We start from the raw sequence: 26,197 nt of genomic DNA on the forward strand, positions 1-26,197 counted from the left end.
GAACATGCCTTGTAGTTGACCTGTGGTAAGAGGGACCTTTTTCATACTGACACTTCTAAAGCTGCCTGATTTGAGGTTATTTCCACTATCAATAAGTTTTTTTTTTTATACAACTCTAGCTTTGGGCCACATTTTCTGCACATCCTCTATACTTATTGAGTGTTACTTAGTGTTGACAAGCATATTGATTTAATTTTCAATTCTTATACTTAATTTTCTTAAGCAGTTTCTCCTGCTTAAGAAAAACTCCTTTTGAAAATGTATTTTTTGTATTTTCTCAGCCCTGAATAAGGGGTAATGTTAGGATAAAAAGGGGGAGATTATGCAAAACAAGTTCAGCAACTTGAAATCGCTGTGTTGTGAGGGTTTGCTTGGTTTGTTTTGAAAGCCAGTCCAATCAAATTAAAAGCAGACAAAACTAAATTTGGTTCAAAGTTGGCTCACCTCAAATTTCAGCAAGAGCTGTGAAAGCCAAGTTTAAATTGGGACAGGAAGGGAGGGAATGTGGTCAATAGCCTTAAAGTTGAGCATTTTAAATAGGAAATGTGTTTATGCCTCCAATAGCACTTGCTGTACTGATTTGTTTAGAAAAGCTAAAACAATTCAGAACAGTGGAGTTGCTTGAGGCTTTTCTGGCTTGGATTGAGCTAAACTTTGTCAGAAATTTAAGCTCATCTCCAAGCTTTGATTCATCCAGTTAAGTGGTGTAAGTGATTCTGATCTTTACTTAAAGCACCATCTTGCCATTACTGTCTTCACATTTTCCTTGTTTTCCAATATTGAGCAAAGCATTAATATTTCCTAGTCTTAAGAATATATTGTATAACTTATTCCATATGCTTTTCTAAGAGACGTTTGGATTTTATCATAAATATTAAAATACTGTTTCAAGGCAAAATTATTGAGTATACTATGGGATCACAAAAAGTAAGAGTCATGAGAGGGTTTTTGGAGGGAAATATATTGATATTGCTCACTGCTGAAACGTGGCAGGGTTAGTTTGGCTTATTTTTGATAGGAGAAATAGAAGAGTAAGTGCTTACTCAGAGAGATTAAAACTAGGGAGAATATAATTGCTGGATGAAGATTTTTGTCTGGGATGAACACCATCTCCCTCCCAAAATCTGCATGGAATTTTCTATAGGCAGAGTCTTTGCATTATTTATTATATTTCTTTTCACTCTTTAGCTTAACCTGCTTCTCCTTCCCTCATTCTTATTTCTCTTCTCCCTCCTCCCGGCCCCCTCCAAAATGCCAAGGTTTTGAACAGGGCGGTTCTCACAGTAGTCTGCTGAAGCATTGAATCGCTAGTGACTTAAAGCATCATCTTTGCTGATTCAGTAATGCTCCTAGCTGGATAGTTCAATGATTTATGTAATATATTGTATTTATATATGTACAATTTATATAATTTGTGCAATACATTGTATTTATGTAATGCATGCAAATAGTAGGGACAGGAATTCTATTCAAATTACTCATTAGAAATTCAGAGGCTGCTGATGTGGAAGAAAATAACCACATCCTTTTTTCAAATAGCAAAACTCTAAATCTGTGACAAACAAATTTGGCAGAAAGAATACATGCATATGCAATTGGAATTGATACGGTCCTTAATTTAGTTCATACCAAGCTGTCATTCATACATTTACTATATGTGATGCTCGCAATCCAAACTGTGGGACCTTACTAAGATCTAAAATCAGATCTTGCATCTTTGGGGTCAGTTTGCAAATTACTGGTTAGAATGTTTTAGATACCTTTAACGTAATTGTAGACAAATCTCAAAACTCAGCACCTCTTTCAAATCTGGCAGCTGTAATGAGATGTGCTACATGTTAGGAGGCATAGCCCAGAATTTGTAGTCCAGATGTGGCGCATTCAGGGGATTTGTGATGATAGCTCATGGTCTTCCAGAGTAGTGAGTTTTATAAAATTCAGTGACAAACACGTGAGGCACATACACATGCCATCTTTGCTCTGTCCCTAATAAGTGCTAGCAGCAGTCCGGACATCTTTGTGGGAATACTGCAGTCGCCCTCCAGCTCTACTGAATGGTGCGGGGAACAACTGGAATACGTTGGCAGAGCTGGAATTGTAATGTGATGCAGAAGATCATGCATATGTTATGAAAAAGATGTGATTTCATAAATCTCTGTCAGCAGTGAAGGGGAGGTGATCGTGGTTTGTAGGCTTAATGAGACGTTAGTGAAAAGTGTATTGTTACTGGCATAAGAGTGAAGAAACTGTGAAATGTGGCAGGTATTTCATTCTACAGGGAAGAACACAGTACATACTTGACAGCATTTAGATTTGTAGTCCCTGAGTACCAGGACTGTAGCGCCAGGATTTTCTTTAGGTTTGCCCTAAACTCACGTTGGTCAGAGAAGAGGTTAAAACTACATAAAGGGTCAAGGCTAAAGAATAGCCAAATCTCTTATACTCCCTCTCCCCACCAGAGCCATAAGCCCTGCTCCCTTTCCTGGTTTTACCAGTAACGAAGAGTGTGACACTCACATTTGGGGAGCAGGGAGATGGTCTTAAAGAAACTTAAAGGAAAGAGTTACTCCAGTCCTGCATTCAAGGGAAGGGAATGTGGAGCTGATGAGAATTCCTCCCACTAATTTCCCTCTTCTGTCAAATACCTGTATTATTTTCTTTGTCATCTGGATTCTCTGCATCTGGATCAGGATCTTTTCTCTTCTCCTTTCATCCCCTCAGCTGTGCTAAATTTTACTGCTGCTGAGCATCGCCCTTTTATTCTCATCATCTTTCACTATAGCTTCAATCCCCTTTTCTTATTAGCTCTTCTCTTCATTCTTTAATTTTCTCAGCCCTGCAAGCATGTGTTCCTGTATGCAGTTTGTTTTCTTTTCAAAAGTAGTTTGATTCTTCAGAATTTTGTTATACTCTACTAACATGTCTTCAAAATAAAAAGTCTACAAATACCAATTGTATCACTTTTCTTACTGCTTTTCAAATTTCTGCCAGTCATTTTATGCAAACAGATACTGATAGAGCACAGTTCAAATTCAGCGCTTAGCCTGTCTCTTCCATCCGCTCTGCTCAAGCAAAAATTGATAAGCTGGAAATCCATTTGGATGTATAGTTTTTGCAGGTGCACGGTCTCGTGAGTATAAAGCTTGTGCTTGGGGTAACATCTGGGCTCTAAGTCTTGTTTTCTTTTAGTTTTTTGACTGTACAGTGAGTGCCATGCTCTAAATACGGGGGAAAGCGTTGAGACAGAGAACATTTTCACAGTCTGAGCCGTGGTTTGATCTGTAACCTTCATCCTGCAGGAAAAGAATAGCAACATTTAAAAGAGTTAAATTTGGGAGAGGAAAGAAGAAGTTAGCTGTATCTCAGAATTATATATGCATTTAATTACAGAAGCTCAAGTTAGGAACATTAATGCTGCCAGATTCCTCTCCCTCCCCCCACCCTGGTCCCCAGTGAATGTGCCAAACTTTGGGGCAATCCAAAAAAGCCCATCTATTTTGTTTTGTTTTCTGAGGTATCAGGAAAGTACCCTTTTACATAGAAGGGAGTTACCTGCTTACATGTAACAGTAGAAATTTGACTTTGTAGAGATACTGAGGAGACGGGGGGTTGGCAGCTGTTAAGTGTGTAAAGACATTCTTAGTTCTAAGCTAGGACAATCTCTGAAGTTTCTCTTTGTGTAATAGAGTTAGTGATGATTTTGTTCTTTCTGGTCAAGCAATCCACCTAAAAAACTTACAGTTCATTAAAAGCTGTCATAAACACAGACCGACCCCAGAATGGCTTGCTTGCGTGAGCTAGTCTGCTCCTCTGGAAGAGGTAAGCACTCATCGTTGCAGCACGGTTTCTGCAAAGGGAAATAGTGTCTCACTCATCTTCTAGAATTCTTTGAATGTGTTTGGAGGGTAGTGGAGCAAAGATAATCAGCAGGCAATTTCTTCTCATTTAAAAGGCCTTTTGCAAGTTTTATCGGGGGGGGGGGTGGGTCAACTAAGGAACTGAAACAGTTACGGGGAGAATGGAAGAGTATTCTCATGATATTAACGTTTTGTCTGTTTCTCTGTTTTAACAATGGATTTACAGGGAAGTTTTATGTCTCTGTATATCTGTCAGTAGGCAAAGGAGATATTTTGGCTACTCAAATCAAGAAAAGGCTGAGGAATTTGGAAAGGGACCAAGCTAGGGGAATGAGCTGGAAGATTTCTGCATTTATGTCATCAGAGAGCCTATAATTTTGGCACAGTTACAGAAAACAGGGATTTCTTTTTTGCTTTTGAGACATGTAATGGTATACTTGCTTTTTTTTTTTTTAAAGTACCGAATTATTTTTTTTAATTTCCAAAAGCAGTTCAAATACCTGTAATCACATTTTAAGCTCTCCTCACAAGAACCCCATTTGTTTTTTACAGTTGTTCCTATGTTTGCTTTGGGCAGATCTCAGACTTGTTTGTCTATGCTGATTTTCATTTGAACAATTTTAACTTTGATATGTATGGCAATTAGCATTTCAGCTACTCTCTCACAATAGTCTTCACACTTCTGCTTCTCCCTTTTCAGCATCTCACTTGTTGTACTTCTTCCCTGATTAATGCAGTTCTGAGGTCTGGTCAGATGTGTATTCCTTCAGTCTCTGTTCCCCTTGATGTGTTGCATAAACCTCCCTCCATCTCACTATTATCTCTGTTATTTACCTGTCTTATAGAATCATAAAATCATAGAATCATAGAATCATTAAGGTTGGAAAAGACCTCTAAGATCATCGAGTCCAACCATCAACCCAACACCACCATGCCTAATAACCATGTCCCTAAGTGCCTCATCTACCCGTCTTTTAAATACTTCCAGGGATGGTGACTCAACCACTTCCCTGGGCAGCCTGTTCCAAGGCCTGACCACTCTTTCAGTAAAGAAATTTCTCCTAATGTCCAGTCTAAACCTTCCCTGGCAGAACTTGAGGCCATTTCCTCTCATCCTACCAAAGCTTTTTTGGAATTGAAATTTTGCTTAAAATACTTAAATTAAAATTGTTTTATTAACAGTTGCCTTCATATCTGTGTTCTTGAGTAATATGCAAGCTAGAGCTGAAACAAGAATCAGTAAATACATTAGAGATGCCCCTTAAAATGTCAGTAATTTAAAATTCAATACGTACGTATCCATAGGTTTAGAGAGAAAATTTGGAGCCTTTCTTTGATGTCAGTACTAGAGATTCTAGAGATGGTATTTGTAGAGACTGTTTTAGGAGAGGAGATCAAAGGAATGTTGAAATTAAATATTAATATTAATGAAATCAGGAGGTATCTAGAAAAAATTCTACCTGGTTGTCAGGTATACTTCAGAGATTAAGAAAAAATCTGGTTGCTGATGAATGATTTCATTTTTAAAAAATTATGAAAGCTTGATTGATTGTGATGTTGGTTGTCTCCTAATTTACCTTTCCTCTTTTCTAATTCAGATCTTACTGAGAATTGCATAATTTACTAAGTACTGCAAATATAGATTCAAACTAAATTTGTAGGTGGGCTAGTTGCATGTTAAAAAGAGAGAGAAAAGAGAGATGCTCTTCATATCTGTGTGTTCATGAGTCCACGCTTATGTTAACTTGTCTTCCTCAGGTCTGCATGAGCTTCTTCATATGCTGCCTTAAGTCAGCTCTGCCCCATCAGTTCTTTCCCCTTCTGAAATCTCATGCGTTTTAATGCCCTGTTGTTTGGGAGGAAGTCACCCAGAGCAGTGGATCCCAACCCGTTTTGTAGCTGAACATTGCTTGAGAAAATTACCATGTTTGTTCACTTGGAGCATTTGAGCTTTTTTAATCACAGAAGAACTACTTTGCAGAATGAAAGAGGAGTTTACTCAATTCAAAACAAATAAATGAACCATATTTATCTCCTTAAAGTGAAGTCTGTACCTACCTCTCATCCCCCCATTTGCAAAATCACTGACATCATTGGAGACTCGGGTGATACTGGAGATAAAGGATGAACTCTAAGATGTGCAGCATGTTGGTAGGAACATTTTGATGACAGATACACGGGGCAAGAAATGGATCTGTGAGAGGTGGATGGGTTGATGCGGGGGTCGGAGGACTTCTGTGGAAAGCAGAAGAAACTGGAAATGGAGAAACAGCAGCAGGGAGGTGATGGGAAGTACCCCCCTGAGGATATACGTATGTATGTGACTGCAGTGGTGACTCAGTGAGGCTAACGGGGACACTTACCAGTTCTGTTGTGCTATAATGAATGTACAGTTAGGTAGTGAACTACTGTTTTCCACAAGTTCAAACATACTGAGATTCAATGGGTGAAGTCTGTATTCATAGAAGTCATTGTCTTAAGGTTAAATAACTCAGCTTATTCACACCAGAACTTCAGCTACCATCACTCTTTTATCTAGATGACTATACTAAACTGGGGCTAACTAAATGTTCAGCATTAAGTGCTGCAAAGTCTTGCAATTTCTGAAGTAGACTGTTGACTTCTTCCTCACAGTGTGAACTCCTGCCTGCACCATGAAGGCCTGCTTGGTTGAAAATAGTTTGAATGTATAAATACAGCTCCAAGAATGATCAGTTGCAATCCTCACACTGTACAGTGTTGCATTCTTCAACTTCATAGCACCTTGCACTAAAACTTGTGGCTAAATCCCCAAAACTAATTGATTGTTTATTATTTTTCCCTTTCATTTGGGCAGAGAGCTTAGGGAGCAACTGTTGTGGAAACCAGTCTTTTTTTGCATTTGAGAACCCACAATGGGCAGCACTAATTGCTTATTGGTACCTTAAAGCAATGATTTGCTGCTCTCCAGTTCTTTGCATGGTATTTAGCTTTACTATTATAACTGAAGAAGTTGCTTTTAAACAGGGGGAAGTTAAACAAGAAAACAAAAACGCTGCATGCAACTTGAGATCCCATTTTTTTTTCATGATCTACAGCTTGAAGCCCCTTTTGTGTGTTCTGCAGAAACACAGTCTGTGAATGGTGATGCCCATCTTCCAGCTGGAGCAGGCCGCATGTCCTCAAGTGCCTGTGGAAGTGTCTCGTGCATTATAATCCCTTCCCGTCAAAAGACCAGGCACGTGTCTTCTGTGGTCAAAATGCAGACTCCTGCATCTCATGCTGGATATGCTTTTAGTCCTGTGAAGGAAACATATGCAACAGCTTGCTGTCCTGTAACCGAAGCGTGCCAGACATGTGGCAGGGGAACATCTGGTTTTGGACCCGTAATGCATGTGGCAGTGGAGGCGCCGTGGAGGAAGAAGGGAGAGGGCTGCACGGAGGGGGTGACTCGAGCAGGTCCTCCCTGGTCCACTCCTTGCTCCCACATAGGGGAAGGGAGGGTAAAGGAGACCTTTCTGATGCCTTGATGTCTTGAACCTGGCTTTTAGAGGAGACTCTCCTTTGCTGTGCTTTGCCTATGATTCAGCAACCATACTTGTATTAACGAGCATGGCTTCACAGAAGCCTGTATTTTTAAGACCGCTTTAGAGGTGCCTGCTGTTATCCTAGTCTGAAGGCCCCTGTTAATTTTTATCAGAAGTAGTGCTTTGAAAGATTGATACATTCTGTTTTACAGACCTGTAGCATAATTGTTGATGCCATTTTGTCAGTAGCTTACTGTGCACTTATTTGGGGGGGTTTGTCATCTTCTTGCTGCTGTTCTGGGGCTTGAAACGGTAAAGAATGACACAGCTAGTGATCTGCAATAAAATTCAGGTCTGTCTTTCCTTCTTTAGAGAAATGAATTACAAATGTCCTTGTTGCCAAGCACTTGATAACTATATAAGTGGGAGAACCTCTCAGTGATATACCTTAATAGCAGAATTAATGATGTTTGAACTTAAGTCTGTTTGTTGAGACTTCATTAGCTTTTCAGCTGAGAAAGCAAGTGGGGGAAAATGCGCACCTAACACAGGAGTTGTGCACTGGGGCACACCAGTAGACAAGCAGCCAGCTAAGTCCCCCGTAGCACTTTTTTCTCACTATTGAACTGCTATTCTTTCTTTCATGAGTTAACATATATCGGGGGTTCCTTTCACCTTTTAGTTTATGTCTGGGCTGGATATCTTTGTTGTTTTGAAGTCTACATGTGTGTGTTTATATGCCCGAAAAGTGTTTGTGTGTGTGTGTATATATGTGCACTGTTTTTTTTCAGGTTTCTGTAATGTGTTGTCATGATTGAAGATCAAACACATGAGCTATTTTTACACAGCGATGGATCCTTAGACAATCCTGTTTAGGGTTTGTTTTTGTTTTGGTTTTGATTTCAAACGGTCTTCTTCCTAAACACTGAAATGTGACTGACTTGGAAGCGTGCTAACCATTTCACTCTGTTGATGAAGGGTAGCCCCTATATTAAACTTCTTAATCTCCTGTAACAAACTTTTTTGGTTTTTTAGGACAAGATGATCTTCTTATAATCGTAAGGGTGGAATCCAGGACTGTGTATTACAGTACTGGATTTTATTTGCAGAAGAGCCCCCTTTTAATGAGAGTAAATTCCTAGTGCTAAGAGCCAAAAATCATGTTTTACTGTTTATTTTTTACTATTTGGCATGTCCTCAGACAATTTGTTTGTTATGCTGGATCATCACGGGGTCTGTTAGATCATCTAATTGAAAAAAAGGGAGTTTGTTGTCCTGGAACAACTCCAGAAGTTGTTTGTTCCACAGCCAAGTCCCTCCTATGCTCTAACTCTGAGGTCATCTCCATAAGTCACGTTTATTATGTTTAATTTATTTCCCTGTTACACAGTTGGAATCTAAAAATATTTAATTAAATATATGGCATAAAGTGTATTTTAAAGGTAACAATGTAAATATATCTCTAAGGTTAGTCACCTGGCCTTCAGCCTTAGGCTGAAGGTTACTCATTCTGTACTCCAACAGAAATGCACTGATTATTATTGCTTATGATAATTACATCTACTTCTAAGATATAGATAAGGTACTGAACAATAGGGAAAGTTTTTTAAATGGATATGTATTTCTGTTTGTGAACGTAAAAATAACCAGCATGCTTTGCTTTTCATGTTTTCACATCTGATTTTTCAGGAACAGTAATTGTTGAGGAGATATCTGACAACATGCTCTGTCTAATAACATCAGGCTTGCACGGTATACTTTTGTTTCGGTTCAGAATGTCCCAAGTTCTTTCCACAGCAGCTTTAATCAAGTTTTTCTTGAAAAGTATATTTGGGGGTAGGGTGTGTCTGTTTTTCTTTTACTCAAGATCATTCAAAACCTAATCTTGCCTCTTAAAAGGTGCACTGAGAAATTGAGTTGCTCTTTAGGATTTTATATACTGATCTATGAACATAATTTTTTCAGGAAACAGAAGTCTTGCTTACTGCCTCTTTTGACTGAGAGATTTTTATGCCCCATAAATCGGGAAGGAGAGTTTCAAAAGGGCTAGTTCCTATCTTTAGGTAATTACATATTCAGTGCAGTCTTCTGAAACATGTATCATCTGTGTCAAAAAGGAAACCAGACTGCTGCTGACAGCTCTTAACACATGAGCATGAAAACTGGGAGGGAGGGGGTTTAAAAGTTTATATTGTTCTTTTTTATGATGGTTATGAGTTCTCATACAACTCTGTGATATCATCTATATGATTTTCTGCAAAACTGATGCTGCTGGCATTGATCGTCGCAGTGGATGGCAAGTATTGAAGATTCCTCAAGTAAGAAAATAAAAATGTGGAAGAAAAAGCAAAGATCTTTCAAAAAAAAAGAGATAAATTTATCAAAGAAGTAGTCTATAAGTATTAGAGAATGTAATCTTTCATAAAATGATAGGTTAGTCCTGACAATTAGACTTGGAAAGCAAGTAAAGGAGATCAGGGTGCAGAAAGAAAAGGGAAGCGGTATTGCTTAATGCGCTTACTTCCTATTCTAAAGATAGCTATCTAAATAAAAATATCAGTGGTATTACGGAGTAATTGTAGACCAGGATGTATTCAGTTTGCTCCAGCTGCTTGACCTTGCCTAGCTGTTGACTGAAATGAAACAAGCCATGTTGTGATCAGCACTTTCTCTGGGCTGCTGTGGAAAGTTACACGAATCCCCATCGCTGCTTCTATAGGTTTTGTGGGCTGTTGTACTGAACCCTGTTTGCTGCAGGTTTTTCAAGCTCAAAGCAAAACTGTGATGTGTGCCCAGTTCTGCCCTGTCTCTCGGAACATGTCGATGCTCACACTGGAGTAATTCGTATTTGGGCCATCTGGCCTGTCAGGAGCCGATGATCAAAACTGGAGTGCAACTGCTGTTCCAGCAAGCAGCCCAGTGAGGAACAGCTTCTCCGTGCAGGTCATCTAATGACGGGGCTGTCATTTTACAGCATAACCAGTCTTGCTAAACTTATCCTGACTTAGAGTAGCTTGAATCTAGGTTTCTGGCATTTTTATGTAGAAAACACAGATCCTTCTCTTTGTGCCACCCTCTTTCCCCCAAAAAGGGAATATTGAAGAGTGAGGTCCATCTTGCATACTGAAACTGCATGACAAAACCTGTGGTAATTGCAGGTGGATTCCAATAATTCGAACTTATTAACAGCTTCTGTGAACTTAACATCTTAATTTCATGTTTGATAGTGTTTCCTTGCGTGTTATCATAGGTCTGAGTACTCTTTAAAGGTGTACCTGTCTTCTTGCTTGCAGGATTTTTGAGGACGTCTATGTCTGCTCTGTAAGTGGGTCAGCATGCAGACAACTTTTTTAATACAACAAGTTATGGAAGTTGGGATCAACAGTGAAGAAGACCTCAAAAAGTAGCTGGGAAAATAAAAGTAACAAAAATGCAAAACAAAATGGGGGTAGAGCTGCATAATGGTAGCTTGGCTCTTGGCATAAGAAAATGTATTTGGTCATGGAGAAAGCAAAATACACATGCCCAGAAACTGAAAGTGGAAAGTATGTCATGCACAGTCAGTTAAGAAACCTGTGCTGGAAAAAGAAATTATTGTATTAAGTGATTATTCACAGATAATTAAAATTTTGTTTCCATCAAGACAAATGTGAATTTATGTGGAAGTCGTACAGGAGAGAAACATGTAGGTCAAGTCTCTGGCTTGAGTTGGTGCCAGAGATCAGAAGAGACATTGTGGACTATGAACGAATTGACAAACATTGCCAGTGGAGCATCCAAAACAATTGTGCGGTTCCACAGGATTCTCGTACACATAAAAAATTTGACTTCCCTGGTAGTGGGTCACTGTGAAAACTGAAGGCCTTGTGGTGTTTGTCAATACATTTTGTTGATCGATTTTAGCATATGACTTCTGGATTTCAAACACAGTGCCACCTATAAGAAGTTGCTCAAAAGTGACTAGAATTTGGGTTTTCATTCTTACAAAGTTCTGTGAAACTCTTGAATATATTTTTAGAAAGAATACTGCAAAAAGCTTTTTCTGAAAATGCCCTGCTGTAGATGTGAAGTACCCACAGGCATATGAATGTCCCATCAATTGACTGCTGTTTCCTGATTTGTTCCGAGCAACTAAGTACTATATTTTTAATGGCCCCATCCTTATTTTAAAGTGAAACCTGACTGAAAATACTCAGCAGTTACTGAGTACATACAATGATCATCTACAAATATTTTAATTGTTTATTTTCCAGCATTTCAGATACTCAGCTGAGTGCCTTTCAGGTACTTTGATAATGTCCGTTGTAACTTAATTTCAGCACTCTACAATGATCTTTTTAAAGTTTCAAGCTGATGTTTATCTAAAATTGTTTAGCTTGGTCATATGCGTTATCTTGTTCACTTTATAGAAATATGTACAGATTTTCAATATCCTCTGTCTTGCATTTTGATGAAAGATTCAATCATTTAGAGAAAAAATGTCTTAACTATGAATAAGCAAACTTTATAGGCCTTGGATCCTACGGCTAGTGGTACATTCATCAGACTTCACAAAAACTCAACAAGTGAAGGTAAATACTCTGTCAGCATTAGAGTGGTGGTGAGTCTGTGATAAAGTTGATGGATCGGTTATCACTCTTGCTTTAAAGGAAGTCTCTTGAACATTGCTAAGCTCCCCGAAGAGATGGTAACCAGTAGCAGGCTGCTGCCGTCATCAAAACACTTTTTTGATCTACAGCGCATCCCTGAGTTGCCCTCCTAAAAAGCAGTGCTGCCACTTTGGGCTGGATGAATTGTCCTGCTGCACCACCAGTGCCAAGGGCAGTAACAACAGGGTTAATCTACAAGTTTTCCTTCCAGGTCAGTCCAAAGAACTGTGTTCAGTTTAGCTTTCTAATGAAGTGACTTTTAAAGGCTCAGTTTTCATCTGATCTTTTAATTTCTTAATTTAAAACACACAAGGTAATTATTTCTGAACTTGCGTACAATGTGTGCCATCAATGCGGTGGAGAAACATCCACTCAGATGAGATAGGCGCACAGACAAAGGAAAGGTTTATTATTGGGGGGGGGGGGGTTTGGGAGAGAGGAGAGGTGAAGGGTTGGACGGAAAGAAAGAATAATCCTAAAAAGAAACAGAGCTGTAAGAGGTAAATTCATACCAAAAGATGGAAAATTCTTGTGTGTATGTGTGTTGTCAGTAACAAACCAACAACATACCTGTTACCTTAGATTTTTTCTTACGTGATTCTACATGGAGAAGGGGGAAGTTGTTATATGCTGCTTGCTTTTCATTTTTATTTTAAGGGAAATTCAGGCTTACCTGAGTGTGTTGATAGGTAAATGCTAATTTTCATATGTATTAGCATCAGTACGGCATTTTATTCAAATTGTACGAACTTGTAGTTGTGGTGGAATCTGGGAGGGAAGAATTATGTCAGACTCTAAAAGGTCAAGATGCCAGCTTTTGAAAAAAATAATGTATTGTCATGATCCCTGTAGTGAAGAGATACAGGGTAGTTACGGTTTAAGCATTTGTCTTCCAGTAGCTCCCTACACCTTTGTGAAGCATCAGTGAAGCTGGGGTTGTTTCATGAGATTTGGGGATGCGAGTTGCTTGCTCATGTGGAATTTCTCATTGCCTGAGGTCATTGGATGGCCTATTGACCAAGTTGAACAGCACCGTATTTGAAAGAACTGTTCCTTTTTAAGTGAAGAAAGCATTAGAATGTATTAACATTAACTTATTTTCTTATGAAAAAAGTGGATTCATTAATACCATTAAAAATGATTGATCATGAGCAGAGGTGCTAAACTGCGTGCAAAAGCTCTTCTGTCAGTGAAACTTGCTGGTCACCAGCTCTGTGCCTTTACTTTCCAAGTTATTAGCACATCACTGAGAATACACTAATTTTGGCTTGCTGCCGTGCAATGCAGTTGCTCAGCTGTATTTCCTGCTAGTAACCTTTATTTCCATTTCACAGTGATTTCTGATCACTGATTATTAGATCTCTAGATAAACTCATCTTGAATCCATTTATAGTCTATGAAGAGAAATAGGCATTTCAAGGGAGAAATTTATTAGATAATAATATAATAATTTTTGCAATTCTTGGGTTTTAAGCATCTGCATTACAATGAGATACATTGCACCCACGTTTGATTTATTATATTAGCTTGACATCTGGTAAGAAGCTCGGGTGTAGAAGTCAGCATTTAGCCAGATGAATTGCATTATAAGATTCGGTCCTTTTCACTGCAGTTGGTTAAAATTGTTATTGATGATAGAGTTTTGCATACTGCGTACGGTTTTAACCCTTAGTGGACATAATATCGTGTCTGTACTATGCACAATTATAGCAGATTTTCTGTGTGGCCCATATCAGAGGTTTCTCTTCTTATCATTGATATTAACCCCGAAAGTGTTCAAGTGAGCAAATTCCAAGCATAAATGTAATATTAAATCTGCTGTCAGGGTTTTCATGTGCCAAATGAAAACTAAAATTAAATTAAAAACCCCACCATAGTACACATTTGGAATAGAGCAAGCTGTAAAAAAATGTACATTATTTTGGTATTATATATAGATAATATAGCATGGATTTGCTTAGCTTGTAAGCAATCCAAATAATTCCAGAGTATTGGTCAGTGTAAAGAATAACTTTTTAAATTGTCATCATGATTTTGGTAACAATTAGAACAGTCATCTTCTAAGATTGTTCTAAATCTTACACCAATTCTAAGATTTAGTTCTTAATATCTGATAGTATAAATCAAAACCCAAAAAATAAAGTTCCTTACTTAGTAGATATGTAAGTATCTGTATTTTTGTCTGTCAATATTTTGATTTTTTGAAGTGCAACCTATCCAAAAAAGGCACAGAAAAGAAGGGTTACTATCCATTCAAGAAATTCATGGCAACATGCTTAACATCTAATTCCAACATTATGTAATGTAAGCTGTATACTAACACTAATTCAGATTTCCATAGGCAATTGAAATTACTAAGAGTCCACAGGAAGGGAAACACAGAATTTGGCACTATTGGAAGTATTTTGCCACAGCATCAGTTTTTTTTTTTTAATCTTTGGCTGTGTGCTCTGTACGGTTTACAGAAGACAGCCATCAGCTCATGCTATAAATCACATAAAATTTTAGAGACAACATATGGAAAGTAACCAAGTTAAACTTGAAAATTTAGGCACTTGACTGAGTGACGTCTTCTTCTCCTGTCTACTTACCTTCTTGCAGGGCATACAGAGAAATAATCTGGCCGTTGAGAGGGCTGTAAATAACAGCGAAGGTAACTGGGGCTGGGGAAGCAGTATGGTAAAGGCATGAAGGGAGCCTGAGGAGATTCACAGATTAGCGGGGAGGCTATTGTTTGCTGACACAATAGAAGGAACAGGCTCCAAAAGGTGTGTGGATGCCTGCCATCTTCTGCCTCCTTTCCCTCCGTCGGACGGCACTTCCACAGGAGAAACAGCAGCTCGCCATGATGAGGTGGAAGCGCGAGGAAAGGGACCTCTTCATCCCTGGGTCCCCTCTCTCCCCTCGGGCAGTTGTGTTGCTCTGAGCTGGACCAATCCTTGGTATTGCTGTTGTTTTCTGCAGTCGTGCTCTTTCAGAGCCAGGCTCTTCTGGCAGCTCGAAACTCTGATTTTTTCCCGTCTCATTTACACGTGGCTCATTGCATCTCAAGACAGAGTTATTAAATTAGCTGAAACAGTTGGGATTTTATTAAATACTTTTCTCTAGTCAAGGGAACACTCTCTTGTACTTCTCTGGAAAGCAACGGTGTGCCTTTGATTTCTGCCAGGCAAAACCAGTGGCCCTGACCCGTTGTTCTGGATGAAACATTGCCTCCAACGGCCCTTGCAGTGTGCTTGTTGTGGCAGAAAGCTGCAGCCCTTATGGCCCAGGATGACAAGGCAAGCCACAGCGTGCTACGTGCTCCGCCTGGTCATTACCGGCAACCACAAGGATCCCTGGTCTGATCAGTCGCGCTCCTCCTAGTCTCCTTCTCTGACACCAGCTGTCCTTTCTTACCATCTTCATCACTCTTCTCTGTACCTCTGCCAGCTTGTGATCATTTCACTTGAATGGAGGTGACCAATGTTGATCATGTTTTCCATGAATTCCTATGAGTATAATGTTAATACCTGTCTCTCTATGAGGAATACCTTATTTGATATGTATTGGGCCTCCACTGGGGGTGGGTGTTTTCCTTTTGTTTTGCTTTGTTTTGTTTTCATGGTGTGCCACTCTGACAGCTCATGGTAATTCTGAGGTGAAATATCTCCAGAAATTAACCTTTCAAAGGAGGACTCTATGATGATATACGCATGCAGAGGAACTGCATTGGAGATGCACAAGCAACTCAAATTTGGGCATTTGCTATCTTTTTCATCATTTGCTTTTGCAGCCTTGATAAAATTATTTTAAAATGAATGACATAGAGTAAACTTCTGTCATGTATTATGTAATTCTTGAATCTTTCTGAAGGTACAGCTGTCCATTCCCGAACACACTATAAATTGTTGTGTGGACCACAAGCATTTGAATGGTACAGAGGAGTTTTAACCTAGCTTAATATAAGTCATTTACATGTTCAGACAGAGCATCCTTGTGTGTATTCTTCCAAGCTGTCGTCTTTGCATAGAGTGTTATGCTGGTTTGTATTTCTGGTAGAAGTTTTCCAGGGCTAACCTATTAATAGCTGGTTTTCCCTACATGAGCAGGCATCCTAAGCTGTCTAAAGGTTAAGAACAGATTTGTCAGTGAAAATTTATAGTGGTTATTTTTGTTTAAATCAAGTGTTCTCAATTAGTAAAAGAACTATGTAAAAGAATACAATAGTCATAATGTATCTAATGATCCTTTAGTGGCAGATTATGATCATATCTTTATTCATGGTGGTAATTGTGGTGACAGCGTTGCTGACAGGTTAAGCCATTTCTTACGACAATAGCTTTTGTGCTGTTGCATCAGGATCAGAAATGCAGTTCCTGAAGATTTGCATATTATGAAGAATAGGCTGCAAAGACATGGAAGCACAATTTTGTCATTGTGTTTAGTGATGTGGGTGGCAGATTGCTATAGCTGATTCTGAGCAGGAAGAGCTTGCATATGGGTAGGTTTAAAGGCCTTTAAATGTTTTAGGATTGGTAGGCAAATTTATTGGCTAGGTGAGTGGTGGTGTTACATGCTCCAAGCAGCTGTAAGCTTTTTAAAACCCTCTCAATGTTTTAAAATGTATAGTGCAGTGTCTGAAGTGCTGTATTAGCTAAGATTGCTGGACTAGACTACTAGACTACTTTTGCATTTGTACTATTGCTAACCTCAGACACTGCTGTGATAGTTCTGCATAGCATTGCACTACATCTTTTGGACATTAGCTAAGATTTAAAATTTCAAAGAGGTTGCAAGGCACTAAGCTAGAATGATTCTCCTAAACAAAAAAAAAAAACATCTGTACCTGTAATTATGCAGATTGGTATGGAAACATGACACCATTGTTGATCTAGCTGAAACTTTAAAACCAGAGAAAATGTTGCCATATTTTAAGAAGTTTTCTCACATTATACATTTTTATTTTAAAAACAAACTACTTCTTTCCCAAAGTATGTGAGAAAATACAGATTCCTCAGTAACTTATTTATTATTTTTTAAGTGACTTTTTCTAAAATGTCTGCAAGCTTTCTGGACTTTTCAACCTTTCCCCCTTCTCCGTCATGCACACACCAATGTTTTTATCACCTTTCATCCCAAGTTAAATGATCCTGTGAGATTTCATCCATACTCTTGATCCTTAGGATAAATTAAACAAATATTTGCTCCAAAGAATCTAACCCATGGTACACAAACGGCCCAGTGCATGCTGGAAAAAAACTTTTGCTTTAGAGTAAAAATAGGATCAGTAAAATCATACGGGTTTGAATTTCATGAACTCATTCTATAAAGGTTCCATCAGAATACCATTGTAATTTTGAGACTAGCTGGGAATAGAATGAATTAATAAGAAAATAGAAGAAAAAGTAGACTTATTTCCCAGGAAATGGTCACACTATGATTACAGTTGTTTTTCCCCTCTCCCACATAGGTATGTAGATGGAATAGTCATCTATATAAGTGATCTATCTGCTTAGTCTTCATATCTACTATTTTATCTGTCCAGAGAAATAAATAAATTAATGTCCTAAAAGCACAGAAGTTTAATTGCAACATAAACCCGGTCTTGGAAAGGAACATTTGGGTCAACAAGTCATGTCTCTTCAATTACGAGCAAACATGATAGCTATTTAATCCAAAAGATCATCTGCTTTGCGCACATATACCACAAAAATACCTATAGGAAACTTAAGATCTATACCACAAAAGGCCAAGCTGAATGTGGCTTAACAAGTATTTGTTACAAGCAGATGTATAGGTTAAGAAAAGATAGATGGATGAGGAGAAAAACACTGTGTGGTTGGTTATTCAGTAAGTTTTGATGTTTTATCTGGATTTGCTAGTCCAGACTCATGCAGTCAAGCAAAAGTTGTATTTCTGCAATAAATATTATTGATATAAATCAGGGTGTGAGAGTGTGTGAGGCTACACACATCTTGGAAACATTATTTCCTGAAGCCAATTTTTACTGATCACTCTGGTGTGTAATAACATATTGGGATCCTTAAACAGGATTAGGAAATGGACTTACTTGCTATGAACTTACCAGTGCTTTTGGGAATCGGAATTGCATTAATATGCACTCACTAACTGCAGTTACAGAATTCCTTGATTCATGTTAAGGTAGTTGTATGCAAGGATCATGTTTATTTGTAAAAATTTTCTGTTGAGGGACACCATTGACCATTACTACAGGCACTCGGAAGAATCAAAGCATAATTTTGAGTTTTCATGCCAATAACTTAACGTTGTAAAGACTTCTTTTTTTTGAAAATCAGCCATTTGCTGGGATAGCTAAAAGTTAATTTGTCAAGCAGTGGAGTTAAAAAACAGTGAAAAAACTAAAGTGTATCTCTACGTTTGTATCAAGAGAGAGGGGTGATACAAGCACGAGGAAATCACGGATCAGATGTGTTTGTGGTGAATGTGGAGACAATCTAGCTCAGCAGAATGTTGTCTAATGAACAGGGGTGGAGGCAGGCATGCTGTCACTGCGAGTGTTTTGCTGAGGTGGGTGCCTTGGAGTTAAAGGTAAGGCTAAGGCACATCTCACATATGTTTGGTGTCTCACAAGACTTTTTTCCCCAGTTTTTCATTCCTGTCCAAATAGTGAGATTGTGATAGTCGACCTGAGCATTTACTATTAAATGCAAAATTCTGTATGACATACCATATCCTTTATAAACTGAAGATAAATTATTTGGCTTCGCTGTTACAGCTGCGCAAGATGTCGGTCAGCATGTTGCAGAGAATCCAGGACATGTCTCCTGTATAGATTTTTTTCCCCTATTTTTTAAAGTAGCAACTCCAGCTATAATTCTAGCTGACTTCCTTATTTATTGATGAATTCACTTCTAAATTAGGGTGATATTAGCATGTTTTGCCTGGCTTTATTTAAATCTATTTAATCTTGAGGGCTCTCCTAAACAACTGATTAGAACTAATTTTCCGTTGCCTTAAAATGTGAACGTATTACTTTGTTTATTCAGTTTGGGCAGGTGGGGTGTCCTTGGAATGCCCACTCAAGTGAAACTCCCCATAAATTGGTATACTGTGATAAAAGTGTCTCCTGTTTTGCTAACAATGTGGCATATCCCATAACAGAGGCTCACAAATTCATCAAATGAGACTTTGTCCTTTTGCTTATTGCAAAAGCATCTGTGTCACTTAGATTAACAGTGTTATTTGATTGTAATATGTAAGAATATTTAAACCACACGAGGTTACTTAGTCTTTTACACATTGCTAGGCCCTTGCTGGATTTATGCTAGTTTCAGTCAGGAATTCTGCCTCTGGTACTGGCAGATGGACGTGTGTGCGGTGCTGCCACGCAAGTCTCCCTTCATAGAAAGGGATTTCTAGTCTGAAAAAACAAGTAATAAACACATGAATTATCTTACCAATAAGGATCTAAATGGAAACCCTGAGCTGATGGGGAGGGCCAGAGGAGAAATTCCTCTTTCCCTCTGCTTTCTTATGGGACACGGATGAGGAATAACTAGCTTGGATAAGGAATAACTAGCTTGAATGAAAGAGGATTGTCCTCTTTCTTTAACACGATCATACTGCAAATCTGCTTTTCACCTGATGCTCTTCCATGCAGGCTTCCCAGGAGCATCTGGCTCCTTCTTGGAGCTAATCCTCCCCTTCGCAAATGCTTTCTCAGGGCAAAAAGCTATAGTCCTCATTTCTGTCGGCTGCTGCCTGCAGTTTTTCTCTGGAAAACCTTTCTCTTCAGACCCTATTACCTTTATTCCATAGTCTCCCACCACATTACTTCACCTGCTTTCTCCCTTTCACTGTTTGCCTGTGCTTCACAGAGAATGGGGGGTTGTGGTTTGTGGGCCAGGGCCAGGTGAGGGGTAAGTTGCTTTGTCAGGTAAGTTACGTGGTGACAACTGCCAAATAAAGGAGTATGGCATGGGAATGGGGACAGCAAACTGGGTCAGGGAGCCGTGCCCCTCAGCATTGCCTGACCCTCTCCTGCATCAGTGAGTTTGTCCTTAATGCACAGATGTGAGGTTGGTTCCGGCTCAGGTCCACAGTCACCGTGGAAAAGCATACCTCACCTTCTCTGGCATCTCTCCCATCCCGCTTCTTAAAACCAAAGAGCTCCTCTTGAAATTCTTTTAATGACTTTTTTGAGGTCACGGGTTTAAACACAAAAGGATAAAGGTTAGATTTTTTAGCATGACGTTCACTTCTCTGCAAAGCATGTACTGTGTATTTTCTAGATTCTTAGTATTTTTAATACAGTCAGAGTTGTAATTTTTTTGGTTCCTGGTTCATGTATCTTATAAAAATCCAAATGTAGCATTCCAGGGAGTGTGTACTTTTGTGTTAATATTTGACATCTGCAGGGAGACAAACTTACCAAGAATGTATTACCAAAGAGAAAGAATTATTTTTCTGGAATACCTATGCAAATACCAATTCATTTTTCTCTTTTCAGACCATGGTTTGACGATGAGGTGGAGTAAAAAACACAGGTACTAGTGAGTTGCATATCCTGATGTGCAGCAGCGGGCTATATGAAAAAGAGAGATCAGTGAGGAGAAGCAGCTCAGGTCACCACGGTGTTACCCACCTAGTGCAGTGCCCATACTTGAGGACGGTGACAGCAGGGAGTTCAGAGACCTCTGTGAAAGCTGAGGCAGGAAGAATCTCTTTTCCAGTTGCTTAGCTCCCCGCTAAGCTTTTGTTTACATCTGTCTTTCCATTTGCTCTTTTTTTGAGAAACAGAACCAAAGCCACAGTAGAGGCTGTGTAAAGGGAAGATAGTTTGCAAAGGGGCTGCAGGGTTTCTGTAGAGAAACTTTCTCCACCTCTACCTAAGTTTGCAAGAAAAAGCTCTGCATCAATCCTGCTCTGGATTAGAGGGGCAAGAAATAACCAGGTCTCTTGAGCTGCATCTGTAGGAGCTTGCCATTAATTCTCACTGGGTTTTTGTCTCTCTTTAGTCCAAACAGAATGGGCAGGAGAAACGAGACTGTGACTTTGTGGCAGGAGTGGCCACCCAATATGGCTGTTTCCCTGAACTTAGCTTCAGCTGGGCTGTCAATTCTCTTCCATTCAAGAATGCAAACGTGGCCTCACACAAGCGACTTGGGCTCCCCAGCGTTCAGCCTGAGGCTCACAAACAATGCAACGTGAGGTGGGAACTCGCAAAGGAAAGCATGAAATAAAGGTGTCTCCAGTTTCCCTCCAGGAGGGCTTATGCTGTATCGCCTGGTTTCACAATGGGCCAACACCAAGTTTGAGCACGAAGCAGAAGATGAATCTTATTTTTGCACACACATACCCACTCAGTGTGTATATTTATATATGTGTGCATATATAAATATATTGTATGTATACATATGTTGCCTGATACGATGGGGCAGAAGCAATGTGAAATACCTCCTTGAGGAGGATGCCATGTTGGTTGCCTGGGAAGAGCAGGAAGAATCTCCTTTCCCTTGCCCAGGATTTTGTTTTTATTCACATGTATGATTTGTACTAGAAGCTGGTTTGGTAAAGCAGCATTGCTGAAACCTTTTATAGAGGCAGGTATTTGGCTTACGCTCTCAGTTTGGGTTTATCCATGTGCAGAAGAGACATATATTCATGTGATAGCTGTGATTTCTCTCTGGAAAAAGAAAGAATTGCTGTGTCCAAAGGGGGTGAAAGCTTCTGTCATGTTTATTATTGCTTCTAGGATTTTGTAGTTTCGAATGTGTCAGGATAAGTGGTGTATTTGGGAAAAGCAAAGGGAGGATTGGGAATATAATTACAGCCGAAAGTTCTTTCTGGGCACAGGTTGCTTGCGCGTGTCATTCTTGAACTGTGTGATCTTTTCTCAGGAGGAAGAGACCCAAAAGGGTCATGGGGTTTTTCGAGGGGGAGAGAGGAAATGAGAAACACTTTCCCTCTTTTGGAGAAAGGTAAAAGCAGGATATACCAGGATCCTGTCAAATCCTATTTATTGGCACTGAGCCTTTTCAAAGCTGGGAACAAATCTGCACCAAAAATCCCAATGTTAGTACACGCAGGAAGAAAACTGCTGAGGAGAGGAGGGGAAGAAACAAGTTAGATGTAGCTCCTAGGACCGACTGACACTAGCCAGATTTGGGACCTAGGTCCCAAACTGAGGTATTTACATAGGAAATAAATATGGCTACGCACATCTTGTGCATCATAAATTATGGCTTCTGACACTGAAGAACTATGAAAATCCGGACCTGGTTAGTGATTTCTAGCCAAGCCTGTTCAGTTTTGAGCCCTCATAGGGCTGCGGCAGAGAGCAAATGTGGCTGCTCTTCGCGAAAGACGTACATTGTGTGCCCCGTGCCTGACAGCCTCCAAAAACAGCAATCAGCCTGAATTGTGCTTCCAAACCTACCTGTATCTGAGGAGGTTTTTGCCCCATCAGACAGGAAAATGTCAATAGGAAAAAAGTGGTCTGTCCTATAAAATGCAGTTCAGTAATACTTAAAAATGCGTATTTCAGCCTGGCAGATCCTGACAATTTTTATCCTGCCCGCCCCGCTTAGGTACAGAGGGAGATAAAATAGCTTCCAGAGTCTAGATCAAACAGTACTATAAAAACATGTATATGGCACTTGAACACAGTAGTGTCTCCTGAAAACTCCATGTACCCAACCACAGGTGGAGCAGTACCTGTTTCTCTTCTGGATCCTGCGCTTTTCACCTTCCTATGGTGTGCGCTCAAAGTAGACAGTTCCAGTTCCTCTTCCTCCACCCAGCACTTCCTGCCTGAGTGACAGAGCAATTGAAAAAAACTAAATCTTTGTTTGTAAAATCTAGTTTCTAGTTGCCACATGCATGTCAAGACTTTTTAGATAAAAATGATATTTTGTTTGATTGAAGTTGATGGCAATCTCTCTTTGATTTTAGTCAGGACCAGAATTTCACAAACATATGTAGCTATCAAAATACTAATTTTTCACTAATCCATCTTTGAAAGTCTGGGGGAATAATAATATTTGGAGGTAAAGGCTGAAAATATTTTGGGACTTCAGAAGCGTCGGTCCATCCCTCTTTTAGTGCTTTGGTGCCTCAGTGAATCGGGGATCACGTTTGAGTAGTGCGGGTGGTTTCTACGCAGTGGAAGTTTAGGAAGAGCCAGGTGCTGTACTGCTGCTTTTCCGCTGAGATGCCAGTTTGCAAGGCGAGAGATCTGAAGCAAGAAGGAATACCTATAATGTTGTCTAACTTGTTATTTCATTTCAGGACCTAAAATGGAGGTAAAGGAAGGAACAAACATACGGTTTCTTGTCGAGGTTTGTTGTGGTGGTATTAGCGTGTATGTTCGGATTAAACATTATTGTGAGCTATTGCGACAGCTTCATTTTCTCGCTCAGCCGATATAGTTTGGAATATTCAAAGGGAAAAATGGCCTATGTGCTGCTGTGACAACTCGCGGAGAGGGACACTTTGTTTACCAGTAAGTCAACGCATGGTGTTTGTGCATATGTGTGCATTTTATATAGGCGTGCATATGTGTGCCCATCTGATTGTGGGCAGCGTGCCCTCTCGGCAGACTGCGGCTGCTTTCCCGCCCCGGTGGCACTGGCACGCTCCCGGCTCCTCTCCCCGAGGTCAGTCAGGATGGCAGCCATCACCTGTGGCAGCCTGGGCTTTCAGACCCGGGAGTGCCAAACCTTGCTCTGGTGGCAGCCAGGCTCTTCCAGCTCCGCCGAGGAATGCGGGGAAAGATGGGGAAAACCCCCCTCGATCCCAGGGTGCCGCAATCCCCTTCCCCCGCCGCGAGGCCGCAGGCGGGGGGCCGGGGCGGGCTCTCCCGGGGCCGGGGGGCGGCTGGGCCCGGAGGCCGCGGGTCCCGCGGAGGCGATGCCAGATCCAGGTTTTCGCGGCAGCAGCGCGGCCGGGGCGCGAGGGCCGAGGCTGCCGTGCGCGGCGGCGCTGGGGCGCGGTGCGGGGCGGCGGGGGCGGCCGGGGGCGGCCCGGGCCGGGGGGGCGGCGGCGGCGGGAGGCGCGGGCCCCGCGGAGGCGCCTGGCCGCGGCCCCGCAGGATCCAGGTAGATCGGTCCGGCTTTTACCTTTCTCCTTCGGCTTCCCTGCGCGTAGGGCTGGTAGCTGGGCTGTTTCCTGGTCTCGCAGAGAGAGGCAGTGCTGAGTTAGGAAGACAAAAATAGACCTTTACAGAGAAATATAGGGATTGTGCGCGCGGTGGGGAGGGAGAGAGGAGAGCGGCACCCGGCTGGTTTCCAGGAGGAGCCCTTTTCTCCCTCTCGTTGCATGTTAGGCATTTTTGCACAGATTTCTCCCCCCCACCCCCTCCCTGCCGGGGCACGGTTACCTCTGCCGCCTGCTCTCCGCATCTCTTCTGGGGAGCAAACCAGCCAACTCCGCTGCGATCAGAAAGCGGCTAGAGACCATTTTCTGTGAGCAAGCCGGGGGGGGAAGAAGAGAAGAGAAGCCGTCGCAGGGGACACACGGATATAAAGACTTGTCTTCTGCCTTCCCCCCACCCCCCTTCCCCCTTGTAAATACTAAATCTGTAAAGGCAACGATTTGACATCCATCCTAAGCAGCGGCTATGGGGTGTTTGGGCAACAGCAAAACGGAGGATCAGCGTATCGATGAGAAAGCGCAGCGAGAAGCCAACAAAAAAATAGAGAAGCAGTTGCAGAAAGAGAGGCTGGCTTATAAAGCGACACACCGCTTGCTCCTGCTGGGTAAGGGGGAAGGGGGCAGAGGTGGGGGACGGGGAGAGGAGGGCAAGGAGGGGGCATCTGCCCCAGCCCGCCTGGGCGGCAGGGCGCAGCCGAGAGGGGAGATGATGTGTGCGCCTTTAGGTATGAAAAATGTAGGCTGTGGTATTGAGCAGTATGCGAGACATCCACAGATTGAGCTCAGTGCCTGAGCCACATGGATGCATACATGCAGAAATGCTGCCGGAGGTGGGAGATGCTGTCGTGTCCAAAAAAAACCACCCCAAACCCCCAGCCTGAACCGTGTATCACAATGTTCTCCCTTTCCTTCTTTCTCTTTTAGGGGCTGGTGAGTCAGGAAAAAGCACTATTGTGAAACAAATGCGAATCCTACATGTCAATGGATTTAATTCAGAGTAAGAATTATTGACACTTTGTGACTTATTATTTGTTAAATGTTGGAAACATATTAACACACAGTAGGCTAGGAAATTTCACCTCTCATCCCCTGTGTTTTGGTGGTTTGACATTGCGTTTTGGGGGAGGGAGGGGAGGAAGGGGAGCGAGAATAAGGAAATTACTGCTATTGTATATTTGCATTTTCTCCTTCTGGCCCCTTTACTGTATTTTACACTGTTGCTACTGCAGCGCTTGACAGGCCCCTGTGTAGCAACAACATGGCGACTACTTTTCACATAGAAGCAAATAACTAAATATTGCATCTGTCTATAATATAAAAATACATGTCAAGTCATATTTAAGATGACAGTGGCTGCTGTTTTTCCGGTATTGGGGTTAGTGTAAAACTGAAACTAATTTTGCACGTTTGTTAGAAATCATTCTGTTTTCTGAGGCTACATCATTTTCTCTCGAAGAACTCTTTGCCAGAAATTATTATTAATCCATAGCATTAATTTTAGAAATCTGTTGGCCTTCAACTACGTGTTGTTAATTTAGAGCATGTTTACAGCATGCTGTAGAAATGAAGGAATGACTTCCAGTTCCATCAGGGGAAGCTTTGCAGATGTGGCTATGATTGCCTGATTTAAAAAAAATATCAGGGATGAATGTGCATTGCTCTTCATACTATGCGAGAAAAGGGGTAAGGGGACAAATATATTTGTCTTGCTGTTCTTTTCCATTAGTATGTTATAATGATTGAAGAGCAGATAAACAAGCGATCAGTGAAAAAAAAAATAAATGCAACTGACTGAAGTGCTTTGGAAGAAAAATCAAAGCGTTAATATTTTCTGTTTTAATGCAGAGAAAAGAAACAGAAAATACTGGATATTCGGAAAAATGTTAAAGATGCGATTGTGGTAAGAACACACTTTATACTGTTCTTAAATGCTTGGGTGTACTGGAAATGATAAGGATTGTGCTCTCCAAGATTGTGCTGAGAGAAATCCCATTTTGCTGATCAGATTGGATTATCTTCTATTGATCCTGTATCCTAGATTTATCCAGATTAATGTGTTTGTTTCTTT

At 40.7% G+C, this 26,197-nt stretch overlaps 1 protein-coding gene across 2 annotated transcripts in view; it reads left to right on the plus strand.

The window, feature by feature from the left end:
- Positions 1-26,197, plus strand: part of GNAL (G protein subunit alpha L) — a 206,087-nt gene that overhangs the window by 46,782 nt on the left and 133,108 nt on the right. Inside the window, exons 1-3 of one of the 2 annotated variants that reach the window (XM_075142104.1) lie at positions 24,018-24,734; positions 25,054-25,126; positions 25,975-26,029. In XM_075142104.1, the coding sequence (XP_074998205.1) occupies positions 24,596-24,734; positions 25,054-25,126; positions 25,975-26,029 (267 nt within the window). In that variant the 5' untranslated portion in view covers positions 24,018-24,595. Of the gene's footprint in view, positions 1-24,017; positions 24,735-25,053; positions 25,127-25,974; positions 26,030-26,197 lie in introns of those variants that run through there. The other variant, XM_075142103.1, reaches the window with a different exon arrangement.

This window comes from Calonectris borealis, chromosome 2 (genome assembly GCF_964195595.1).
Source record: "Calonectris borealis chromosome 2, bCalBor7.hap1.2, whole genome shotgun sequence".
In the NCBI taxonomy this organism is placed as follows: Eukaryota; Metazoa; Chordata; class Aves; order Procellariiformes; family Procellariidae; genus Calonectris; species Calonectris borealis.